The following is a 24,490-nucleotide window of genomic DNA, read 5'->3' as shown; positions in this document are numbered from 1 at the left end:
GGGGCCCAATTAGAAGTAGCAGGACCCTTCCTCACTGAGTGAAGCGGAAGGTGATGCCCAACAGGGGTGTGGGGACTAGTGTACTTAGAGATAAATGGCCATTCAAAAGCCACTCCTGGGGGTCAACCCAGATAGACAGAAATATGTTAATTCTCCTTAGACATTAAGGAAAATTAATGGGAATTTATGAAAATTTAAGAAGAATGTATATAGTTGTTTGAATGCTTGGTGTAAGAAGGCAGAGATGTCAAAAATTTATAAAGATTTTTACCTACGGAACTGTTAAAAGATAACCTATTTCCTGAAAACTATTGCATTTTGGAATTTTTATTCCTCTTTTAGTTCAAAAATTTCCTCTAATTTATTGCAAATTAAACTTTGTTTGCGTAATTGTAAAAATACTATGTTCCAAATAATAGGATGTGCATGCATGCTAAGTCTCTTCAGTCGTGTCTGACTCATTTCGACCCTATGGACTGTCACCCGCTAGGCTCCTCTGCCCATGGGATTCTCCAGGTGAGAATACTGGAGTGGGTTGGCATTCCCTCCTCCAGGGGAGCTTCCCCACTCAGGGATCAAACTCACAACTCTTACGTTTCCTGCATTGGCAGGTGGATTCTTTACCACTAATGCCACCTGGAAGCCCCAAATAATAGGATAGATTGTATATATTGAATGCTCACTTTTTGGTTAATGAATAAAGGTGAAAGTCACTCAGTCATGTCCGACTCTGTGACCCCATGGACTATACAGTCCATGGAATTCTCTAGGCCAGAATACTGGAGTGGATAGCCTTTCTCTTCTCCAGGGGATCTTCTCAACCCAGGTCCCCTGCATTGTGGGTGGATTCTTTACCAGCTGAGCCACAAGAGAAGCCCAAGAATACTGGAGTGAATAGCCTATCCCTTCCCTAGTGGATCTTCCCGACCTAGGAATCGAACTGGGGTCTTCTGCATTGCAGGCAGATTCTTTACCAGCTGAGCTATGAGGGAAATATATACTTTATATTTCTTTTTTTTTCTTGTTTTTGGTTTTGCTGTTATTACTCGCTCTTGACCTGTCAGAGACAAAGCTAGGTTACTGTCCTGTGATTCAGCTCAAGTACATTTCTGAACTCAACAGAGTCACTTAGGAGTGTTTGCTGGGGCTGTCAGGTGAGGTGCACATTTGAATTAGTATATACATTTTTAACAGAGGTGGCTCATGTCGTGTACGCAAACCCATCACAGTTAAGGCTAATTTATTGACTGAATTATAAAAATAAGTCTCTTCTTCAAACCAGCAGTACAGAGTCTAATATGTACTTTTTTCCCTATGGAGTAAGGAAGAAGAGGGTTTCCTAGCTAGCGCTAGTGATAAAGAACCTGCCTGCCAATGCAGGAGATGTGGGTTCATTCCCTGGTTTGGGAAGATTCCCTGGAAAAGGAAATGCAACCCACTCCAGTGTTCTGGCCTGGAGAATCCCTTGGGCAGGGGAGCCTGGCAGGCTACAGTCCACTCGGTCACAAGACTCAGACATGACTGAGCACATGTGGGTACTGTGTGCTAAGTCACTTCAGTCATGTCTGACTCTTTGTGACCCCATGGACTGTAGCCTGCCAGGGCTACATGGAATGGGTTGCCATGCCCTTCTCCAGGGGATCTTTGTGACCCAGGGATTGAGCCTGAGTCTCTTATGTCTCCTGCATTGGCAAATGGGTTCTTTACTGCTAGTGCCACCTGGAAACATCATAACATATAAAGAAGCTAAGAATTACAGGCATATTCAGATACAAACAAACATGATTAGTTGTGGACTTATTTTATTGAATAAACAGATTCAGTGCCTCCCTAAGGATCTTGATATGGTCATCCAGCTCCAGTAGGAATTAATAGGCACACATAAAAGTGTTATTTTTCTTAACAGCTGTACTAAAAATTTTCTTTACATATAATGTTTAAAAATTATCAACCTAAAACTGCAATTTTAAAAGTCTATTTATAGTTACTCTTTTTCTAAAAGTATCATCTACTCTATTTAAAAATTAAATTAAGGTTAATTTGCATTAATATGTTTTTATTAATACACTGTATTCTCTGAGTTCTCTGACATTAGAATGGCTGCAGTGTTTTTTTTTTTTTTTTTTTTTTTTTAATCAGACTAAAAAGTGACAGGAAACTGTTGAGTATGTAATGTGAATACCTAGGGAGATTGTGAGAGTATCAGCTATGTCCCGGTGAGCACTTCTGGAAGCCTCGGTCATTGCTTGAAGGCTGGAGTGCTCTGAGCGTGAACAAGACTTCCGGTGGCTGTTCCTCATGACACTTATTACCACATCTGGAGCTTTAGCTACTGTTGTTTCCTCTCGGTTTTGGTCTGAAATTCCCCTGATTTCTCTCGTTCTATAAATGAAGCCAGGGAAATGTCCATTCCAAGGTACTCAGCCATCGTGATCATCATGTTTGGAGATACTATTCTAGAGAAAAGCAGAGGAAAAAATTCAGAATGCTTTAGGAGTCAAAGAGACATCTTCAGGGAATTCCCTGGAGGCACAATGGTTAGGGATCCAGGCTTCCACTGCAGGAGGCGTGGGTTCCATCCCTGGCGGGGGAACTAAGATTCCGCATAACACATATTGCGGCCAAACAAATATATAAACAAAAGAGAAATATCTTTGTAAAGATTACGTGTGAATTCTTGTGCCTCACACTGTGCATGTCACTGCAGAGAGGGACAAACGCAGAAATGTTGCATCACGGGCACTGAATGCTGTCTACAGAGCTTTGAAAAGTCCCAGTGCTCAGGCCACAAAGTGTATTTTGGTTGTTCGGTTGTGTCCAACTCTTTGCGACCTCTTGGACTGGGGCCTGAGGGCTCCTCTATCCATAGGATTCTCCAGTAAGAATACTGGGAGTGGGTTGCATACCCTTCTTCAGGGGATCTTCCTGACCTAGGGATCAAACCCAGGTCTCTTGCATTGCAGGCAGATTCTTTACCATCTGAGCCACCATGGAAGCCCCATTAGCTGTTTAATCCTGCAAAAATGACTTCCTGTCTTTAAGCCTCAGTTACTCAAAGTGTGATAAACCACGTGAGGCTGTCATGCCGAGTCCGGCCCAAGTAGACACTGAATCTTACATGCTGTTCTTTCTTCTCTTCAGAGAAGATAGTGGGCCTGGCCTAAATGCACTCACAAAGACTCTGGAACTTTAAGCTTGAAGTTGCAGGTCCTCTTTCACCAGAGGAAGTGAGGAACTTGCCAAAAATCCTTAATATTTTTCTGGCAATGCACTTGAGTTTATTGGTCCTTTGTTTTCAAAATAGAATTTATGTCAGCTGAACTGATAGAATTCACCTCCTGTCATTGGGGTTCTATTTGTTTTTCTTGAAGTTAATAATTTTTATTCTCTAAGAGGGCTTCCCAGGTGGTGCTGGTGGTAAAGAATCCACCTGCCGACATAAGGGATATGCGTTTGGTCCCTGGGTCAGGAAGATTCCCTTGGAGAAGGGAATGGCAACTCACCCCAGAATTCTTACCTGGAAAATCCCATGGACAGAGGAGACTGGCAGGCTATATCTGTGTGGTTATAAACACTCAGACACTACTGGAGCAACTTAGCACTCTGTAAGAACCAACAGTTTCTGAATTTTCTCAACGTCTGGAATAACCAAGCACAGCTAGAATTAGTCCAATAAGTTGCCCTGGCATTATTTAGATATTATTCTTCCTTCAACCTTAAGAAATATACAAGGTTGTTTTCTGGTAAAAGAGGTAGCAATGATGAGAGGAATTTGTTCACAAACAACCAAAATGATAGAGAAGTCATTATTCACTTACTGTTTCAGGAACAATGCAATATGCAAGAATCTGGGTATTATCAAGTACAACTGCTCCTCTAAAATAGCATTTACAATACTTTGGGCAGCATACTCCTGTTTCAGCAATGGCAACAAAAGTGGATACCTGGAATAAAAAAATCACAAAAAGTTATATTGTTAAAGTGGTATTTTTTTGCTGCCATGGTGAGCACTAATTATTAAATTTTAGATATCAGGTCATCAACATATGTCTATAAGTATGCAAATCATGTGTAAATATTGGAAAAAGCCTTGTGTCTTCTCTCATGATCATATTGGGACCAGTGCTCACACGTTTCCAGCTTCCCCAGTGGCTCAGTGGCGAAGAATCCGCTGGCAATGCAGGAGCCCCAGGAGATGCATGTTCAATCCCTGGGTCGCAAAGATCACCTGGATAAGGAAATGGCTACTCATTCCAGTATTCTTGCCTGGAAGATGTAATGGATGGAGCAGCCTGGTGGGCTACAGTCTGTGGGGTCACAAGAGTCAGACATGACTTAGTGAGTAAACAAAAGCTAGCGTATCTAATTTCCTGGAGTGAACTCCTGGCCTTTATTGATTTTCTCCTCTGTGATGGTCTAGATCTATGGAGGGAAGTGCTTTGAGATTTTTTTTCATATTTTTCTTTTCTCTCTGTCAGCCCAAACATCAGATAGCTGTATACTATTAAGAAGTGGAACTGCAAAATTATTTTACCCAAAGGAAAATGCTCCTGATCATGTATAATGTGGCTTTATTTTAGGCACACTATTGTCACTACTGTAAGCAAACTCAGATGTTTGCAAAATTAACTGGAGTTGAAATGGGATGAGCATGTAATGAAGCTCCCATTAGACATTACTTTGACATTTTATACTTTTATATTATGCTTCTGTATTTCTTGAACCACACCCCTCTTCAAAATTCTATTTTTTTTGTGTGTGCTCAATCCCTTAGTTGTGCCTAGCTCTTTGCAACTCCGTTGGCTGTAGCCTGGCAGGCTCCTCTGTCCATGGGGTTTTCCAGGCAAGAATACTGGAGTGGGTTGCCATTTATATGTAAATAATGTTTTTCATTAAATTTGGGAGGTTTTCCGCCATCATTTCTTTAAATGCTTTTTCTGATCTTTTCTGTTATTTCTTTGTTACTCTCCTGTGTATATGTTGATATGATTAAAGGTGCCCCAGCTTTCTCTGAGGATCTGTTCCTCTTTTTCCATTTACGTTCTCTCTTCCTTGCATATTCTCTGTTCATTCGTCTTGAGGTTCACTTTTTTTTTCTGCCAGCCCAAATCTACTGCTGAGCTGCCCTAGTGCATCTTCCTTTTCATTTACTCTTCTTTTCTAATCCTGAATTTACATTTGCTTAAAAAAAATCTGTATTTATTAATATTTGATGAAACATCTCCATTCTAAAAATATGAATTTCTTTAGCTCTTTGAATGGATTTAAAATAGCTGCTTTCAAGTTTGTCTGCTAAGACCAACATCTGGGTCCTTTTCAAAGCAATTTCCATTGCCTATGGGTTTTTCTCATGTATGGGTCACAGTTTTCTGTGTATTTGCCTATCATACTTTTTTATTAAAAACTGAACATTTTAGATGACATATGGTAGCAACTCTGGATAACTGTCCTTTGCGATTGTTTGCTTGTTTATTTCCTCAGTCACTTGGCTGAAACTAGTTCCATGAGGTCTATCTCTCCTCCAAGGTATGGCTTCTGATGTCATTCCTGGAAGGACTCCATCCAGGGAAACTGTGGTTTTAAGCAGGCAATCTTTGCCTCTTTCTCTTAAGCCTCTAGCTGGTCTGCCTCTATTTGTATCCTATCTACTTCTTATGCTGTAGTGTGCTAGCTGGTAGTGCTATTTTTCTTTTTCTTTTTTGAAGTGTTCTGATTTATGGTTTTATCCAATGGCAGAGGGAGAAAGATGCCAGTCTTTGGTGCTGACTGTGACCTTGTCTGTCAGAACCCCTGTTATGAAGCAGGAGTTGGGTTATGAGAAAATGACTCTTCACTGGGTTTCTCACCTTAGATGTCAAACCAAGTCTGGGGGAATGGTAGGAAGTGATGCTGCCACCCAGCTGCTGTTACCAGCCTGTGTGGATCTTCCAGCACCCAGAACCTGGGGGTTGGGGTCTGCTAATTTTTACTGTCGCGTAGGTCTACCACACACACATAGGTCTTTTGCCACATGACTGCTGCTCCAACAACAAAGAGCTGTGGGAAGAGGAGCTGCTTTCTTCAGCAATAGCCTCTCCCCAGGCCTTTCCTACCTCGGAGGTGGAGGAGCAAACACTGTCTGACTGAGTCTATCCGTTCATTGGAGGCCTTCCACAGAAATCGGGATCTTTCAGTATTCAAGTGCTGCCCAACTATCCAACGGAGTTCTCCCTCTCCAGGGACTGGGGTGTGTGCGTGCATGCTGCATGCTCAGTCGCTTTTTGTGACCCTACAGACTCCAGCCCACCAGGTTCCTTTGTCCATGGGATTCTCCAGGCAAGAACACTGGAGTGGGTTGCACTTCCTCCTCCAGAGGATCTTCCCTACCCAGGGATCAAACTCGAGTTTCTTGTGGCTCTTGCGTTGGCAGGCCGGTTCTTTACCACCAAGCCACCTGTAAGCCCTTCCAGAGACATGGGAATTACCACTGGTTTGCCAAGCCCCTGAAACAGCTGTTCTGCAAGGCAGAGCTGTTGTATGGAGGATGAGTGTAGTTCCTGGTTCCAGTGCCAAGGCCTGTCAGAATTCTTGCCAAATTTCTGTAGGTTTTGTTAAATAAATACTTCTCAATGGATTGCATGCTCTTTGGTCAATCTCCAAATATTTTAAATGATTGTCTTTGCTAATTTTGACTTGCATGGTAGATGTTTCCTTGTGAGAGCTTTTTCCCTGCTGTACTGTCAACTCCATCACCTGTTTTGACACTTTTAATTTAATTTTATGATTTCCTTAGACTCTAAATAGCCTCATTGCTTTTTAGACAGCTTTTTGTTGGCTGTCTCTCTTTCCTACAGGTAAAGCTGATTCATAGCATTTGGTTCCTGTCAATCCCCTTTTTAACAATTGTAATAACTATACTGGCCCTAGACCATGTCTATATTTTTCAATATACTCCACTGATTGGCTCCTTTGTATAAAAGTCTTTGTGTTTGTTTCTTCCTTGGTCTATTCTCCAAATATAAACTTATATCATCCTCCAATACTTCCCCACATATATTAGTCAATCTTTCAAAATATTTTATCTTTTGGATGATTTTTACTACAGTGTTCTTTTTAGAAAAAAATTATCTTCAACAACAATGCTAAAGATTTTAATAACTTCTCACTACCAACTTTTCTGTTATATTGTAATTTTCTGATTAGCAATTTAAGTTTATGTTTTCACAATACCGTATGCTCATAACCATATTATTATCCTTAAATGGAGTAAACTCATTAATTTAATGCAGGTTGAATGTTTTCTTTGACTAACTCAGGCATTCAACCAGTCTTTTGTTTTACTTTTCATATTTCAAAATTTCAAAATGAAAGATGATAATTACCTATATTGGAAGATTATCATAAAAGCAAAGATTACTGTAAGATTTTACTTACTTGGTTGAACAGCCCTCAAACATTCCAGTTTTGATAAAATATGGGCAAACAATGGTGGTTTTAATTTTACTTTTTTGTAGTAGCTTTAATTCAAAGTAGAGCGACTCCGCAAAGCCACAAGCTGCAAACTTGCTGGCACAGTAATCTGAAACAGAGTGAGGAGCTGTTAGCAACAGACTTTGACAAGTTAATTCATGGAGTTATTTTGAAAATGGAAACTCCCTTCCCTTTCGGCTTATTCTGGGTGCAAAGTGAAAGTGTTAGTCACTTAGTCATGTCCTAAGTGCACGATTCTCCATGCAAGAATACTGGAGTGGGTTGCTATGCCCTCCTCCAGGGGATGTTTCTGACCCAGGTATCAAACCTGAGTCTCCTGCATTGGCAGGCGGATTCTTTACCATCTAAGTTACCAGGGAAAGCATCCTTTAAAGTCATTTTCTGTGGCCACTCTACTCCTATAGCTCTATATAGCATCAGTTCAGTTGAATTCAGTCGCTCAGTCGTGTCCGACTCTTCGACCCCATGAATAGCAGGACACCAGGCCTCCCTGTCCATCACCAACTCCCGGAGTTCACTCAGACTCGCGTTTGTAGAGTCAGTGATGCCATCCAGCCATCTCATCCTCTGTCATCCCCTTCTCCTCCTGCCCTCAATCTCTCCCAGCATCAGAGTCTTTTCCAATGAGTCAACTCGTCGCATGAGGTGGCCAAAGGATTGGAGTTTCAGCTTCAGCATCATTCCTTCCAAAGAAATCCCAGACCTGATCTCCTTCAGAATGGACTGGTTGGATCTCTTTGCAGTCCAAGGGACTCTCAAGACACCACAATTCACTCAAGACACTCTCTCCAACACCACAATTCAAAAGCATCAATTCTTCGGTGCTCAGCTTTCTTCACAGTCCAACTCTCACATCCATACATGACCACTGGAAAAACCATAGCCTTGACTAGATGGACCTTTGTTGGCAAAGTAATGTCTCTGCTTTTGAATATACTATATAGGTTGGTCATAACTTTCCTTCCAAGGAGTAAGCTTCTTTTAATTTCATGGCTGCAATCACCACCTGCAGTGAATTTGAGCCTAAAAAAATAAAGTCTGACACTGTTTCCACTGTTTCCCCATGTATTTCCCATGAAGTGATGGGACCAGATGCCATGATCTTCATTTTCTGAATGTTGAGCTTTAAGCCAACTTTTTCATTCTCCTCTTTCACTTTCATCAAGAGGCTTTTGAGTTCCTCTTCACTTTCTGCCATAAGGGTGGTGTCATCTGCATATCTGAGGTTACTGATATTTCTCCCGGCAATCTTGATCCCAGCTTGTGTTTCTTCCAGTCCAGCGTTTCTCATGATGTACTCTGCATAGGAGTTAAATAAGCAGTGTGACAATATACAGCCTTGACGTACTCCTTTTCTGATTTGGAACCAGTCTGTTGTTCCATGTCCAGTGCTAACTGTTGCTTCCTGACCTGCATACAGGTTTCTCAAGAGGCAGGTTAGGTGGTCTGGTATTCCCATCTCTTTAAGAATTTACCACAGTTTATTGTGATCCACACAGTCAAAGGCTTTGGCATAGTCAATAAAGCAGAAATAGATGTTTTTCTGGAACTCTCTCGCTTTTTCGATGATCCAGCGGATGTTGGCAATTTGACCTCTGTTTCCTCTGCCTTTTCTAAAACCAGCTTGAACATCTGGAAGTTCACTGTTCATGTATTGGTGAAGCCTGGCTTGGAGAATCTTGAGCATTACTTTACTAGTGTGTGAGATGAGTGCAATTGTGTGGTAGTTTGAGCATTCTTTGGCATTGCCTTTCTTTGGGATTGGAATGAAAACTGACCTTTTCCAGTCCTGTGGCCACTGCTGAGTTTTCCAAATTTGCTGGCATATTGAATGCAGCACTTTCACAGCATCATCTTTCAGGATTTGAAATAGCTCAACTCGAATTCCATCACCTCCACTAGCTTTGTTTGTAGGGATGCTTTCTAAGGCTCACTTGACTTCACATTCCAGGATGTCTGGCTCTACATGAGTGATTACACCATCATGATTATCTTGGTTGTGAAGATCTTTTTTTGTACAGTCCTTCTGTGTGTTCTTGTAACCTCTTCTTAATATCTTCTGCTTCTGTTAGGTCCATACCATTTCTGTCCTTTATCGAGCCCATCTTTTCATGAAATGTTCCCTTGGTATCTCTAATGTTCTTGCAGAGATCTCTAGTCTTTCCCATTCTGTTGTTTTCCTCTATTTCTTTGGATTGATGGCTGAGGAAGGCTTTCTTATCTCTCCTTGCTATTCTTCGGAACTCTGCATTTGGATGCTTATATCTTTCCTTTTCTCCTTTCCTTTTTGCCTCTCTTCTTTTCACAGCTATTTGTAAGGCCTCCTCAGACAGCCAATTTGCTTTTTTGCATTTCTTTTCCATGGGGATGGTCTTGATCCCTGTCTCCTGTACAATGTCACGAACCTCATTCCATAGTTCATCAGGCACTTTATCTACCAGATCTAGGCCCTTAAATCTATTTCTCACTTCCACTGTATAATCATAAGGGATTTGATTTAGGTCATACCTGAATGGTCTAGTGGTTTTCCCTACTTTCTTCAATTTGAGTCTGAATTTGGCAATAAGGAGTTCATGATCTGAGCCACAGTCAGCTCCTGGTCTTGTTTTTGTGACTGTGTAGAGCTTCTCCTGGAGAAGGCAATGGCACCCCACTCTAGTACTCTTGCCTGGACAATCCCATGGGCGGAGGAGCCTGGAAGGCTGCAGTCCATGGGGTTGCTGAGGTTCAGACATGACTGAGCGACTTGACTTTCACTTTTCACTTGCATGCATTGGAGAAGGAAATGGCAACCCACTCCAGTGTTCTTGCCTGGAGAATCCTAGGGATGGCGGAGCCTCGTGTGCTGCCTTCTATGGGGTCACACAGAGTCGGACACGACTGAAGTGACTTAGCAGTAGCAGCAGAGCTTCTCCAGCATACAAACAACAAAATGAAAACGATTTCAGTTTCTCTTAACCCAAGAAGAGTACAAAGCCAACTGGTTCATTTTTTCTCTGTGTCTTATTTTTTATTAAGAAGAGAGTGATTTTATTATTTTAAAATATATGTATGTGGCTGCCTCCGGTTGCAGTTACATCATGCAGGGTCTTTCCTTGCGGACTCTCTAATTGTGGTGCATGGGCTTAGTTGCTGCATGGCATGTGGGATCTTAGTTCCCTGACCAGGGATCCAACCCACATCCCTTGAATTGCAAGGCAGATTCTTAACCACTGCACCACCAGGGGAGTCCCGCCAGGGGAGCAGCAACATGAATAGACCTAGAGATGGGCATACTAAGTGAAGTAAGCCAGACGGATAAAGACTAATAGCATATGATATCTCTTACATGTGGAATTCAAATTTGGGAAATGGGAAGGAATCCTGGCATTACAAACAGAGCCAAATGTACTAGAGACTTCCCCTTGGTGCAGAAGAGTTCTCCATGCCTGGAAGAGTCCTGACTTCTGGGTGCTGTGAGTTGGAGATACAAAGTCACTGGTGGAGCACTCACCTGACAGCCCATTGATCCCAGAGATTCCTGCTAAACTTGAAATGCAAACTAAGTGACCATGGTTAGCTTCAAGCATGGCAGGAAGGAAGGCCTTGCAAGTCTGGAAAATATAAACACACTGTGTCAATATTCATTACTCATTTATTATTCTTTCTGCTCAAGTATGTGATCACCTTACAAGCTCACTTAATAAATTTTTGTTTAACACCTGGTGTTTGCATGTCTGACTCTTTGCGGCCTCATGGACTGCAGCCTGCCAGGCTCCTCTGTCCATGGGATTTCCCAGGCAGAAATAGTGGAATGGGTTACCATTTCCTTTCTTCAGGGGATCTTCCTGACCGAGGGATCCAACTGGCATCTCTTATGTTGCTATCATTTTTCTGTTTCCAGTTGAAAATAATGTTTTCCTCACAGGGAAAAGGTGACTGGATATTTCAAGCGTCTGTTTGTATTTCTAGCCCTATGTGTCAGTGGAGGGCTTTTTAAAGACATTCTAGAAGATATATTTATATTATAAAGACATTATTTGTTCTGGATGTACAGATTCCCACCATTAAAGGGAAGAGAAAGGAATGCAAGTAAATGTTGAGGAAGCATTTAGTCATCAAAAACATCAGTGAAACTTTGGGAATATCATTTTAATCAGAGACATAGATACAAATAAAGGTTTACATATATGTACAATCAAGGTAACTCTGTGAAATAATGACATGTGTTTGATAAATAGATATATCTATTTTCCCTGATTTGATCACATGTGGGGTGTAATACAAACAAGTGTCAGATTTGCTTGTCTTTATTTTGTTGTATTTGTTGTAAGATTCCATTTTTCTTATGCAAAAGTTCGATGACTGTACTTCCTAAATGTTTTCCCCCTGGTTATAGATTAGATCAGTTATCACTATTTCCACAAAATAGCTCAGGTTATGAAGACGGCAAATATGTGTTCAGTTGAATTGCAACAAATGATAACTTTATTGTTACAAAAAAAAAGAACTAGTATTTTTGAACTTTGGACAGGTTTGCCAATTACTTGGACTTTGTTTTTCCACCTGCATTGCCTTTTGCAATTTTTAAAAATTACCTTTGGGACAACCTTTTAATATCAACAGTAACTGTGTTACTCTGTAGTGTCAACTTAAAAGACTTCAAGACTTTAGAAGAATATTCAATTGGGTCAATTTACAAGAAATATTTGGCTCCCCATAAAATTTTAAAAGAAGTTCAAAGTCATACAGCAAAAGCATGGAGGCACCTAGCAGACTGTGGTGTGGACCAGGAATGTTGTCTGCCACTGCTGGACATCAAGGAGATCAAGCCGGTCAATCCAAAAGGAAATCGAACCTAAATATTCACTGGAAGGATTGATGTTGCAGCTGAAGCTCTAATACTTTGACCACCTGTTGCAAAGAATGGACTCACTGGAAAAGACCTTGTTGCTGGGAAAGAATGAAGGCAGGAGGAGGCACAGGAGGCGACAGAGGATGAGATGGTTGGATGGCATCACCAACTCAGTGGACATGAGTTTGAGCAAGCTGCAGGAGATGGTGAGGTACAGGGAAGCCTGGCATACTGCAGTCCATGGGGTCGCAGAGAGTCGGACATGACTCAGCAACTGAACAATAATACCAGTAAACAAAGGATGTTTTGGCCATCAAGCCCATAGCCACCTCTGCCTCCAACTCTGGATAGGCCAAGAGTTCTGCTTAGTCTATTAATGGGAACTCACAAATGGTCTATTAACAGATAAATGGTTGACTAGTTGTTTATAGAATTCGGGCTTCCCTTATGGTTCAGCTGGTAAAGAATCTGCCTGCAATGCGGGAGATCTGGGTTTGATCCCTGGGTTGGGAAGATCCCCTGGAGAAGGGAAAGGCTACTCACTCCAGTATTCTGGCCTAGAGAATTCTCCAGGCCAATTCACATGGACTACAGTCCACAGGGTTGCAAAGAGTTCGACACAACTGAGTGACTTTCATTTATAGAGCTACATGAAATTCTCATATTCACCAACAAAACAAAGTGAAAAAAAGAGATGACTTACCCAGAAGTGAGACATGGCGTTGATATGAAATGATCTTTCCACCATGTGGTCTGGAGTTTTGAGGAACTCTCTTCCCGTCACGACCCCTGCATTGTTAATGAGGATGGTCACATTGCCCACTTCCTTCTTAACCTGTGCAGAAGCGAGGCAGATAATTCATTTACGTTAGGTTACTTATTTTTCCATGCCATTATTATTATTATTTTTACTTTATTCAGGTAGTTTCTTTAAACACAGCTATTTTATCTCTCTCATAGAAATTCAGCAAGTTTAGAGTAGCTTTATGATTGATTTGCCAGTTTTGCCTATCTTTGTGTGTGTGCAGAGATGACTGCGTGTTGCACTGTATTTTCTCTGCCTCCTATTTTTGTCATGTTACTGTCCCTTTTTGCCAGAGGTGAATGCCAGGGGTACTGCAGAGTGCTGTCTCTGTTTCCCTGTGTGGCTCTCAATGTCTCCCTTTGGATGGTGGTTGTGTCTTTCTTCAACCTGGTGTGTGTGGCAGTTACTTCTGTAGGTGCCCTCTTCCTGACTCCTCTGTGACCAGGTGCAGGAGCTCATCCCATCCCTGTAGGGCATGGCCAGTGCTGAGCACAAAGACATCCCAAACACAGGTATGTTGGCTCTCACCTGTGGGATCATAGGTGTCTGTGGGCCTGTGACCTCTGTCAAAAAGACCTCTCCAGGTCTAATTATTGTCTGTGCCCAATTATTTCCCTGAGTTTCCAGCTGTGCTACCACTGCTGTGTTCTGAGGGTCTTCCTTCACCCTTCCTTCTGAATTGCTTACCTCATCTCTTACGGAACCTACTACCACCAGCCCTACTTAGAGGAAGCTGGGCTGCAGGAAACACTGCAGTGACCTTGATAAAGCTGGTCTGGGGCAAAACATGACGTAAAGCATGATGCATGTTCAAACAACGATTTGAAGATGTTTTGCCCTGAACTGTGTCTTTGGTGCTGTCACAACAATCTGTTCTTTTTTCCGAACAGGAAGTTCGGAAAAAACTTGACTTGGTTGTCCTGGCCCCACCTATTGCTCTGTGTTGAGGCTTCCAGATCACATGGTGGGGAGATATTAGGGAAAAACTGCTCCTGATGTCATCAAGTTGAACAGGCTCTGAAAGGAAGGATTATTGTTGCTGCATCGATGTTGGGCAGAGTGATTAGGCCCCTCTGCTTTGGAGAGGGGCAGTACAGGGACAAACACCCAAGAGATGTGAGCTTTTGGCTTGATGAGGGAGCCAGTGTGAACAAGTGCTTGATCTTAGACCAGCTTGGGGAGGAACTTGGGCCTCTGGAGGATGGGAAATCTTTGGTGTAGGCATTCTTAAATATCTAAGAAAAACCTAATGGTCACCATCATCCTGTCCAAGAAGATCCCTCAGTCTTAGGGACCCAGAGCTAAGAAGAACTTTATCTAGGTAATAGGATTTAATTTTCACTGCGAGTTTAGGAAAGCGTTCTGATCTCAGTTTATAGATGAGGAAACAGAGGTTTTCAGAAGTTAAGATTTTGCCAAAGGATAGCTTTTGGCTTTTGGGAAGAATCACAGTGATTCTCACTCAGTTTTCGACACACATACAAGAAAGTAAAAGGTCTTTTTACCTAGATTTACTTCTCTGTGGTCAAAATGATTACTTCTGTAAGTAACAAATCTCACATATGTGAACATGCACACAGACACACTAACAAATATAAATAAGTGATTGGACCTGGACATTTAGGAATAAAGCATGACGCTGGTTATTCCAACAAAAAATTCATTTGTGTACTGGGTTTCTGTGGTGGAGATGAGAAAGTTACCTTAGTCAAATTTTGGAAAATTACTGAGCCCTTTTAAAAATATTATCATTGTTTTTTTGGCTATGCCCCATGGCATATGGGATCTTGGCTCCCTGACCAGGAATCAAACCCAAGGCCCCTACAGTGAAAGCCTGGAGTCTTAACCTCTGACCTCTAGGAAAGTCCCTTTACTGAGACCTTTAGAATGCTGTTATTGACGTTTCCTATAAATTTCAGGGGTCTGGATAATGTCCATGGCTTGTTGACATTCTGGTAGATAAAGTCTAACGGTAGTATTAATATTTGGGTTTCTTGGGAGTCACTAAGTAATGGAAATTATACAGAACAGTCAATATTAATAAAATGGTTGACTTAGAAGAATTCTATTTACAGGACTGTAAGCAAAGAAAAGTCCAAGATACATTCAAATGATGAAAAGACAATTTTTGATTAAAGTTTTTGGCCTCATTTTCTACTATACAGCGAGGAAATTTTAAACAAGAGGGAAAGATTCATTGGGGGTGATGGAAATTACAGTGCTTTTGATAGAAGAAAAAGGACTGTGAGGGTGTCTTTATTGCTGACACATTGGTGGGTCACTGCTGGGGATGTGCAGGGGTCTTGATTCCAGGCAGATGGAACCCTGGTTCTACTCTGTCATTAATTTGCTCTATGCCTTGGCTTCCTGTCATCACTAGAGCAGACAATGTTATTGTGCCCACTTTACTATAAATATTATATATGAATCCAGAGCCTATGATACAGAGTGAAGTAAGTCAGAAAGACAAATGCATATATATTAATGCATATATATGGAATTTAAAAAGATGGTACTGGCAATCCTATACGCAGGGCAGCAAAGGAGACACAGATGTGAAAAACACATTTGGACTCAGTAGGAGAAGATGAGGGTGGGATGATTTGAGATAATAGCACTGAAGCATACAGAGTGAAGTAAGTCAGAAAGACAAATCCATATATATTAATGCATATATATGGAATTTAAAAAGATGGTACTGGCAATCCTATACGGAGGGCAGCAAAGGAGACACAGATGTGAAAAACACATTTGGACTCAGTAGGAGAAGATGAGGGTGGGATGATTTGAGATAATAGCACTGAAGCATATACATTACCATATAGAAAATAGATGACCAGTGTGAGTTCGATGGATGAATCAGGGCACCCAAAGCTGGTGCTCTGGGACAACCCAAGAGGGATGGGGTTGGGAGGGAGTGGGGAAGGAGGTCTAGGATGGAGGGGACACATGTATACCTGTGGCTGATTCATGCTGATGTATGGCAAAAATCGTCACAATATTGTAAAGTGATTATCCTCCAATCAAAATAAATTAGTTGAAAAACAAAAGATTATGTATGATGACGCTGCAAATTTCAGAGTCCTGATCTGTGACTTAGTGGTGGTCCTGGGACCGCCACTCCCCCGCAGGCTCCTTCCCTGAGCTAGCCCCAAAGACCTCCATTTGTGAACCTTTCTTGCCACATTGCTTTGGCAAAATAAGACCTGATTTTGAGTCCACTTGTTCTAGAATACCCCTGGGATCTATATATTATCCCTAGGTTATATCCTCATTAGTTGGTGATGGATTATAAAGAACAAATCCTATGAGATCCCAACAAAGAAGGAGGCAATAGTAATTGAAGTTGAAGAACTTCCCTGGTGGTCCAGTGGTGAAGAATCCATGCCTGCCGATGCAGGGGACACAGGTTTGATCCCTGGTCTGGGAAGATCCCACATGCCTGGCAGGAAGCCTGTGCATCACAGCTACTGAGCCTGTGCCCTAGAGCCTGTGTTCTGCTTTAAGAGAAGCCACCGCCCACACATTGCAACAAAAGAGCAGTCCTCAGTTGCCACTACTGGAGAAAACCCACCCACAGCAACAAAGACCCAGTGCACCCCAAAATAAATCAACGAACAATTGAAAAAGGACTTTGAAGCAGAAAACGAAGAGGAGGGTTCAGAAGATAAGTGTCTACATAGATTGCCAGAGGGATGGACAGCCCCTCAGATATTCTGTCATCACACTGTGTTGCGTGGACACTTTCAGGTCACATAGCAGAGAAGAGAACGACTTTGATCGCCCCACTCCTGTCCTGGGCATGTTTGGTTCTGCCCATGACTGGTTTCAGCATCTTGGGCAACTTGCACACTCTTCCTACTCCTCAGTTTCCTCTTTGTAAATGGCAAGGATGCTAACAGTATACTCTCAAGAGGGCTGTGTGTGTTGGTTAGAGGAGTTATTATGTGCATAAGGTGCTCAGAACAGTAGCTACTTGTAATATAGTTTTTTTGTCTTGCTCTATCTTCACTTGGTTTTGAGGCTCTGGCTAGAGGCCAGGGCATTCCCCATCTTGATCAGCCCATTAAGCTTACAAGTCCAGCACCTTCCCCACCAGGCTCTCACTGTAGGCTACCATATGTGCGTGCTAAGTTGCTTCAGTCATGTGCACCTCTTTGCAACCCCATGGACTGTAGCCTGCCAGGCTCCTCTGTCCATGGGATTCTTCAAGCAAGAATGATTACTGGAGTGGGATGCCATACCCTCCTATGGGGGATCTTCCCAACCCAGGGATCGAACCTGTGTTTCTTATATCTCCTGCATTGGCAGGCGGGTTCTTTATCATTATCACCACCTAGGAAGCCCATAGGCTATTGTATATACACTGTCCTAATGGCCCCAGCGTCAGGTGTCAGAGGATGAGGGGCAGCCCCTATGCCCCAGATCCTGCTCACATGGTTCCTCTTCATCCATCCTAAGCTGGCTGATCCTGCCTTACCTGTTCCGACTTGTGGAAACCGCAGTGCAGGCTCTGGGTCATGCCCTTTCTCTCACCTGCCTCCTGACCCACCCAGTGTGTCCCCTGGAAGCCCTGTGTGGTATGCCGTGTCCTCCCCAGGGAACTATGAGTCTCACGGAATTGTGACACGCTTTCTGCTCTCTCTCTCGGTCTGTGTTTATCTTCAGTGCACCTCACCCACGGCAGACGGCTAAAACACCACATGAGGGCTGGACTGTCGTTAGAGGGTATGGTAGTTACACAATAAATACCTATTATAATTAAAGCATTTATCAGTACTTAGTGACTGGCATGCTGCAGTCCATGGGGTAGCAAAGAGTTGGACATGACTCAGCGACTGAACGATGACAAGTGTGAAGTTAGAACGAACGTCCATAAGTTAAATCTAAGAAGAAATGTAGTCTAGAAACATGCTTCTTCCCCATCCTCCCTACTTCCTACCCTCAGTTCTAGGTGACAGTGGTGTATGCTGGAATCATACAATACAGAGACCTAATACTGTGTCCTCTTGAAGATCATCTTGTCCAATCTTTTCATTTTACTGATGAACAAGGAACAAGGACCTAGACAGGACAGGTAGCTAGACAGGGCTAGTTCTAGTTTCTACAGACTTCTGGTGGCAATGAGTCACCAGAAAAGCAGCTGGCAACAGGTCAAAAGGCTCATCAAATTTACAGCTGCATTGTTTTCTTGTTTCCTTTTCTGGAGGTCACAAATTCAGGTTCTTTTTTTTTTTTTTTGCTTCAGTCCCCGACTAGGGATTGAACCCACGACCCCTGCACTAAAAGTGGAGTCCTAACCCCTGGACTGCCAGGGAAGTCCCTACAAAGTCAGATTTCTGACATGCAGACTCAAGCGAAAGGCATAGGAAAAGAAGTGTACAACAAAATTTCTCCTCTTTCTGCAAAAGCGCATATTAGATGCAATCCTTTTCCTGGGCATAGAGGTAAGAACACCAGTCAGCTTACCTGATCAGCAACTCTGTAGACATCTTGTCTATTACTACAGTCGCACGTGTAGGGAAATACTTTCGCATCCCTCTTTTCTTTGATCATTCTACATGTTTCCATGTTGCCTTCTTCGTTAATGTCCCATAGAACTAAAATGGCTCCAAGCCTGGCAAATTTGATAGCCAATAACCTCCCAAGTCCACTTGCAGCTCCTGTTATAAGGACAATCTCTCCCGTAACATCCTTTTTCTTCTTGGGAATTATCTTGTAAAATAAAGATTCTAAAAAATAATATAGAAATTTCCCCAAAAATATGGAGGTGTCGAGAACCACATTCATATTGATTCACTGAAGAAAGTAACGTCCTAATTAGGAAAAAAGTAACTGATAAATTCATGACATTATCACAATTGCAACACACATAAAACACTTAGTCCAAGGGAATTTACCTTTGAGACATCAGCTCTTCAAAATACATATTTGGGCAACAACTGCTACCATCGTTGAATGTTTAAATTATATAAGCAATGAGAATGAAAATATTTTATGTTGACAAGAATCTTTCCAACTTGCAGGGCACTTCCTTACAGGTAATCTAATTTGATCTACAGGTAGATCTCAAGTTACTAGAAAAGCTTCATAGCGAAAGACATACATTGCATGACTCCTAAACCAAGACTCTGGACTCTCACATGGTCATTTTCCTATTCAGTTCAGTTCAGTCGCTCAGTCGTGTCCGACTCTTTGCAACCCCATGAATCGCAGCACGCCAGGCCTCCCTGTCCATCACCATCTCCCGGAGTTCACTCAGACTCGCGTCCATCGAGTCCGTGACGCCATCCAGCCATCTCATCCTCGATCGTCCCCTTCTCCTCCTGACCCCAATCCCTCCCAGCATCAGAGTCTTTTCCTGTGAGTCAACTCTTCACATGAGGTGGCCAAAGTACTGGAGTTTCAGCTTTAGCATCATTCCTTCCAAAGAAATCCCAGGACTGATCTCCTTCAGAATGGACTGATTGGATCTCCTTGCAGTCCAAGGGACTCTCAAGAGTCTTCTCCAACACCACAGTTTAAACGCATAAATTCTTCTGTGCTCAGCCTTCTTCACAGTCCAACTCTCACAGCCATACATGACCACAGGAAAAACCATAACCTTGACTACACGGACCTTAGTCAGCAAAGTAATGTCTGCTTTTGAATATGCTATCTAGGTTGGTCATAACTTTTCTTCCAAGGAGTAAGCGTCTTTTAATTTCATGGCTGCAATAACCATCTGCAGTGATTTTGGAGCCCAAGAAATAAAGTCTGACACTGTTTCTACTGTTTTCCCGTCTGTTTCCCATGAAGTGATGGGACCAGATGCCATGATCTTAGTTTTATGAATGCTGAGCTTTAAGCCAACTTTTTCACTCTCCTCTTTCACTTTCATCAGGAGGCTTTTTAGTTCCTCTTCACTTTCTGCCATAAGGGTGGTGTCATCTGCATATTATAGGAACTCAATTCATGATCTTATATCTAATAGAAATTAATATAGAAGTAATATTTCTTGCAATACAAATCTTTTTATATTTTCACATGCACGTGTGGGTGCCAAGGCTCTTCAGTCATGTCTGACTCTTTGATCTATGGACTGTAGCCCGCCAGGCTCCCCTGTCCATGTGATTCTGCAAGCAACAATACTGGAGTGGGCTGCCATACTCTCCTTGAGGGGATCTTCCTGAACCAGGGATCAAACCCATGTTTCAGTCTTCTTTCTTGGCAGTTGGGTTCTTTACCACTGGCACCACGTGGGAAGCTCTGTATTTTCACATAATCCTTATAATATCCCTCTGACAGAGTCAAACCAGGTACAGTTACTAGTGGTTTATAGTGAGGGGTCTGAGACAAAAAAGATTGAGTGGACTTGTTCAAGAGCTTCCCAGGTGGAGCTAAAGGTGAAGAACCTGCCTGCCAATGCAGGAGACCTAAGAGACACAGGTTCAATTCCTGGGTCAGGAAGATCCTGGAGGAGGGCATGGCAACCCACTGCAGTATTCTTGCCCGGAGAATCCCCACAGACAGAGGAGTTTGGCAAACTACAGTTCATGGGGTTGCAAAAAGTCAGACATGACTGAAGTGACTTAGCACACATGCACCCAGACTTACTGAATGCCACATAGCCAGCTAATAAAATAGGAAATGTCAAGATTGAGGACAGAGGTCTCCTGAATGAAGTCCAGACCTTTAACATCCAAATAGGCTTTTTCTGGAGCTGATTTTCCTAGACCTACCTTTTAAAAAATAAAATAATGGAGCGTTTTTTCTTTTTGATGATGTATCCTTGATTTTTGATAATCATCTGTTATACTTGAACATTCTTACACAATTATTTCATGTAGAAGTTTAACGTGGTCATCCTTAAAACCCACATTAAAACAGACCACAGCTCCTACACTGTTGGTGGAAATATAAGTTGGTGCAGTCACTATGGAAAACAGACTGGAAGTTTCTCAGAAAGCTAAATGGAATTATCATGTGATCCAGCAATCCCACTCTTGGGCATATTCTCAGACAAAACTATACTTCATAAAAATACATGCAACCCTATGTTCATAGCAGCAGTATTCATAATAGCTAATAAATAGAAATATCAATAACCTCAGATATGCAGATGACACCACCCTTATGGCAGAAAGTGAAGAGGAACTAAAACACCTCTTGATGCAAGTGAAAGAGGAGAGTGAAAAAGTTGGCTTAAAGCTCAACATTCAGAAAACGAAGATCATGGCATCCGGTCCCATCACTTCATGGGAAATAGATGGGGAAACAGTGGAAACAGTGTCAGACTTTATTTTTTTAGGCTCCAAAATCACTGCAGGTGGTGATTGCAGCCATGAAATTAAAAGATGCTTACTCCTTGGAAGGAAAATTATGACCAACCTAGATAGCATATTCAAAAGCAGAGACATTACTTTGCTGACTAAGGTCCGTCTAGTCAAGGCTATGGTTTTTCCTATGGTCATGTGTGGATGTGAGAGTTGGACTGTGAAGAAAGCTGAACCCTGAAGAATTGATGCTTTTGAACTGTGGTGTTGGAGAAGACTCTTGAGAGTCCCTTGGACTGCAAGGAGATCCAACCAGTCCATTCTAAAGGAGATCAGCCCTGGGTGTTCCTTGGAAGGACTGATGCTAAAGCTGAAACTCCAATCCTTTGGCCATCTCATGCGAAGAGTTGACTCACAGGAAAAGACTCTGATGATGGGAGAGATTGGGGGCAGGAGGAGAAGGGGACGACAGAGGATGAGATGACTGGATGGCATCACTGACTTGATGGACATGAGTTTGAGTGAACTCCAGGAGTTGGTGATGGACAGGGAGGCCTGGCGTGCTGAGATTCATGGGATCACAAAGAGTTGGACACGACTGAGTGACTGAACTGAACTGAACTGAAATAAATAGAAACAACCTAAATGTCTGTAGACAGATGAATGGATGAAGAAAAAGTGGTACGTATATACAATGGAATACTACTAAGCTATAAAAAAGAACGAAATAATGCCAGCAACCTGGATGCAACTAGAGATTATCATACTAAATGAAGTAAGTCAGACAGAGAAAGACAAATACCATATGATATCACTTATGTATGGAATCTAAAATATGGCACAAATGAACATATCTATGAAACAGGACGGACTTACATACATAGAGAACGGACTTGTGGTTGCCAAGGGGCACAAGGGAGGCACAGAGATGGACTGGGAATCTGTGGCTGGAGATGCAAGCTATTATATTTAGAATGGATACTACACAGCAAGGTCCTACTGTAATAGCACAGGGAACTATATCTGATCTCCTGGGATAAGCCGTAAAAGAATATTTTAAAAAGAATATGTGTAAAACTGAGTCAGTTTGCTGTACAGCCAAGACTAGCACAACATACTAAGTTGTGCTGTACTTCTATACAATTGTAAGTCAACGGTACTACTTTGATAAAAAACAAAACAAAAAACCAGACCAGAGCTTCTTGAAGAAAGAACAAGAAGTAGCATCATCATCATAAAAGCAGCAGCAATAGATTTGGAATCTTCTGACACACCAGCCAAGTTCTAAGTCTCTGCATGCATTGATTCAATTAGCTCTTCCAAGGGCCACCCTGTCTTACAGTTGAGAGAACAGTGTTACTGAGAGGCTTAGCCAACTAGTCCATAGTCACACTCAAAAATGACAAAGTTGGAATCTGAACCCACATAGTGACCTTACAGCTAAGCTCCAAGCACTAAGAGATGTAGTAAAGAAAAAAAAAATTGAGTCTGGTGGAAAGAATTATTGTTGTGTTACATCTACTTCAAGTCATTGAGGAATTAATTTGGGGATTTTTCTAGGACTCAAGTGAAGATGCTAGAGTGGGTGACCCAGGCTCCCTTCATCTGTTCTTGCTTCATCAAAGTTCTTGCTGTCAGCCCTGGCCAGCCAGAACTTTCCACCGAGAAAAGACAGCTGCTGCTGCTGCTAAGTCGCTTCAGTCATGTCTGACTCTGTGCGACCTCATAGATGGCAGCCCATGAGGCTGCCCCATCCCTGCGATTCTCCAGGCAAGAACATGGAGTGGGTTGCCATTTCCTTCTCCAATGTGTGAAGGTAAAAAGTGAAAGTTAAGTCTCTCAGTCATGTCTGACTCTTAGCGACCCCATGGACAGCAGCCTACCAGGCTCCTCTGTCCATGGGATTTTCCAGGCAAGAGTACTGGAGTGGGATGCCATTGCCTTCTCCTGAAAAAAGATAGAAAAGAGCATTATTGCCAGAACACTGTGATAAATATTTGTGTGTGCTTCCAAAGGGACAAAAAAAAAAAAAAAAAAAGAAAAAGAAAAATCCCTAGGAAAGAGTCAGGGCCTTTGTTGATTTCAATGAGTATGTACTGAACATGAGTCTTTTTTTTAAATTGAAGGGTAATTGCTTTATGATGTTGTATTGGTTTCTGTCATATACAAGTGAATCAACCGTAAGTATGCATATGTCGCCCCCCTCTTTAACCTCCCTCCCACCCTCTACCCCATCCCACCCCTCTAGGTTGTCACAAAGCACTGGGTTGAGCTCCCTGAACCAAACAGCAAATTCCCACTGGCTATCTACTTTACATGTGGTGGCATATATGTTTCAATGCTCCTCTCTCAATTTCTCTCACCCTCTCCTTCCCCTGCTGTGTCCCCAAGTCTGTTCTTGTTTGCGTCTCTATTCCTGCCCTGCAAATAGGTTCATCATTTTTCTAGATTCCATACATATGTGTTATTCTATGATATCTGTTTTCCTCTTTCTGACTCACTTCACTCTGTATCACAGGCTCTAGGCATTGAGTTTTAAGCTAAGTTATGATCCCTGGACCTGAGAAGCAGGGAGTCCAGTTCCAGGAGATGACAAAGAAACACAGGATTGCAGAGTGAAATTGCTGCAGATAAAGCTTGGTTCCAGGGTTGGGGAGAGGGAATGCGGTTTTCAGTAGAAGATAAGAAAATGGGCAGCAGCATTTGCATTTGAGCTCTGCTCAAGTGCAAATTTGAAGTCTGCCTTTCAGACAGAGGAAAAGAAAGGACATTCTAGGTCTTTCCTGTTAACAATTTGGATTTGTTAAGAATACTAACTATATCCTGAAAGGTATCATCCTTGGAAAAATTTAGAGACTTCTACTTACCTTGACAATCACCAAGAGTTCATGCAGATTTCAAGTGTTCACTCAGGAAAGAAATCAAGCTATGGAAAATTCTTGCCTTGCCAAACTTATATAGACTCTTTGACTCAGGTGCAACCCTGGCAACATATAGTATGTTACAATCATGAGAGGCAACCATTATCTTACCATCTATTACAAGTAAATACAAATGGAGCAGAGTTGGAGTTCTGCATCACAGAATTCTTACATGGAGAACAAAATTTCAACTTTCCTCATCCTT

At 42.2% G+C, this 24,490-nt stretch overlaps 1 protein-coding gene across 1 annotated transcript; it reads right to left on the bottom strand.

Annotated features, from left to right (window-relative positions):
• Positions 1,786-24,282, bottom strand: LOC102186976 (short-chain dehydrogenase/reductase family 16C member 6). Its single transcript, XM_005688997.2, has 7 exons — positions 24,232-24,282; positions 18,579-18,925; positions 13,008-13,139; positions 10,964-11,063; positions 7,414-7,558; positions 3,819-3,944; positions 1,786-2,456 (listed from the first exon to the last, which is right to left on the bottom strand). The coding sequence occupies exons 2-7, from the start codon at positions 18,897-18,899 to the stop codon at positions 2,330-2,332; spliced, it is 951 nt and encodes a 316-aa protein (XP_005689054.1). The 5' UTR covers positions 18,900-18,925; positions 24,232-24,282; the 3' UTR covers positions 1,786-2,329.

The sequence above is a fragment of the Capra hircus genome, chromosome 14 (genome assembly GCF_001704415.2).
Source record: "Capra hircus breed San Clemente chromosome 14, ASM170441v1, whole genome shotgun sequence".
In the NCBI taxonomy this organism is placed as follows: Eukaryota; Metazoa; Chordata; class Mammalia; order Artiodactyla; family Bovidae; genus Capra; species Capra hircus.
The sequence above is the reverse complement of the archived record's forward strand: the minus strand, read 5'-3'. Positions and strand labels throughout refer to the sequence as shown.

What these genes read in the sequence shown, in the direction of transcription:
- LOC102186976 (XM_005688997.2), bottom strand. Translation starts at nt 18,899, where the DNA reads ATGAATGTGGTTCTCGACACCTCCATATTTTTGGGGAAATTTCTATAT. An exon ending in TCTACAGAGTTGCTGATCAG is followed by an intron (nt 13,140 to 18,578) that starts GTAAGCTGACTG and finishes GCTTCTGCACAG; the next exon opens with GTTAAGAAGGAAGTGGGCAA. An exon ending in ATTGCATTGTTCCTGAAACA is followed by an intron (nt 2,457 to 3,818) that starts GTAAGTGAATAA and finishes GCTTTTCTCTAG; the next exon opens with AATAGTATCTCCAAACATGA.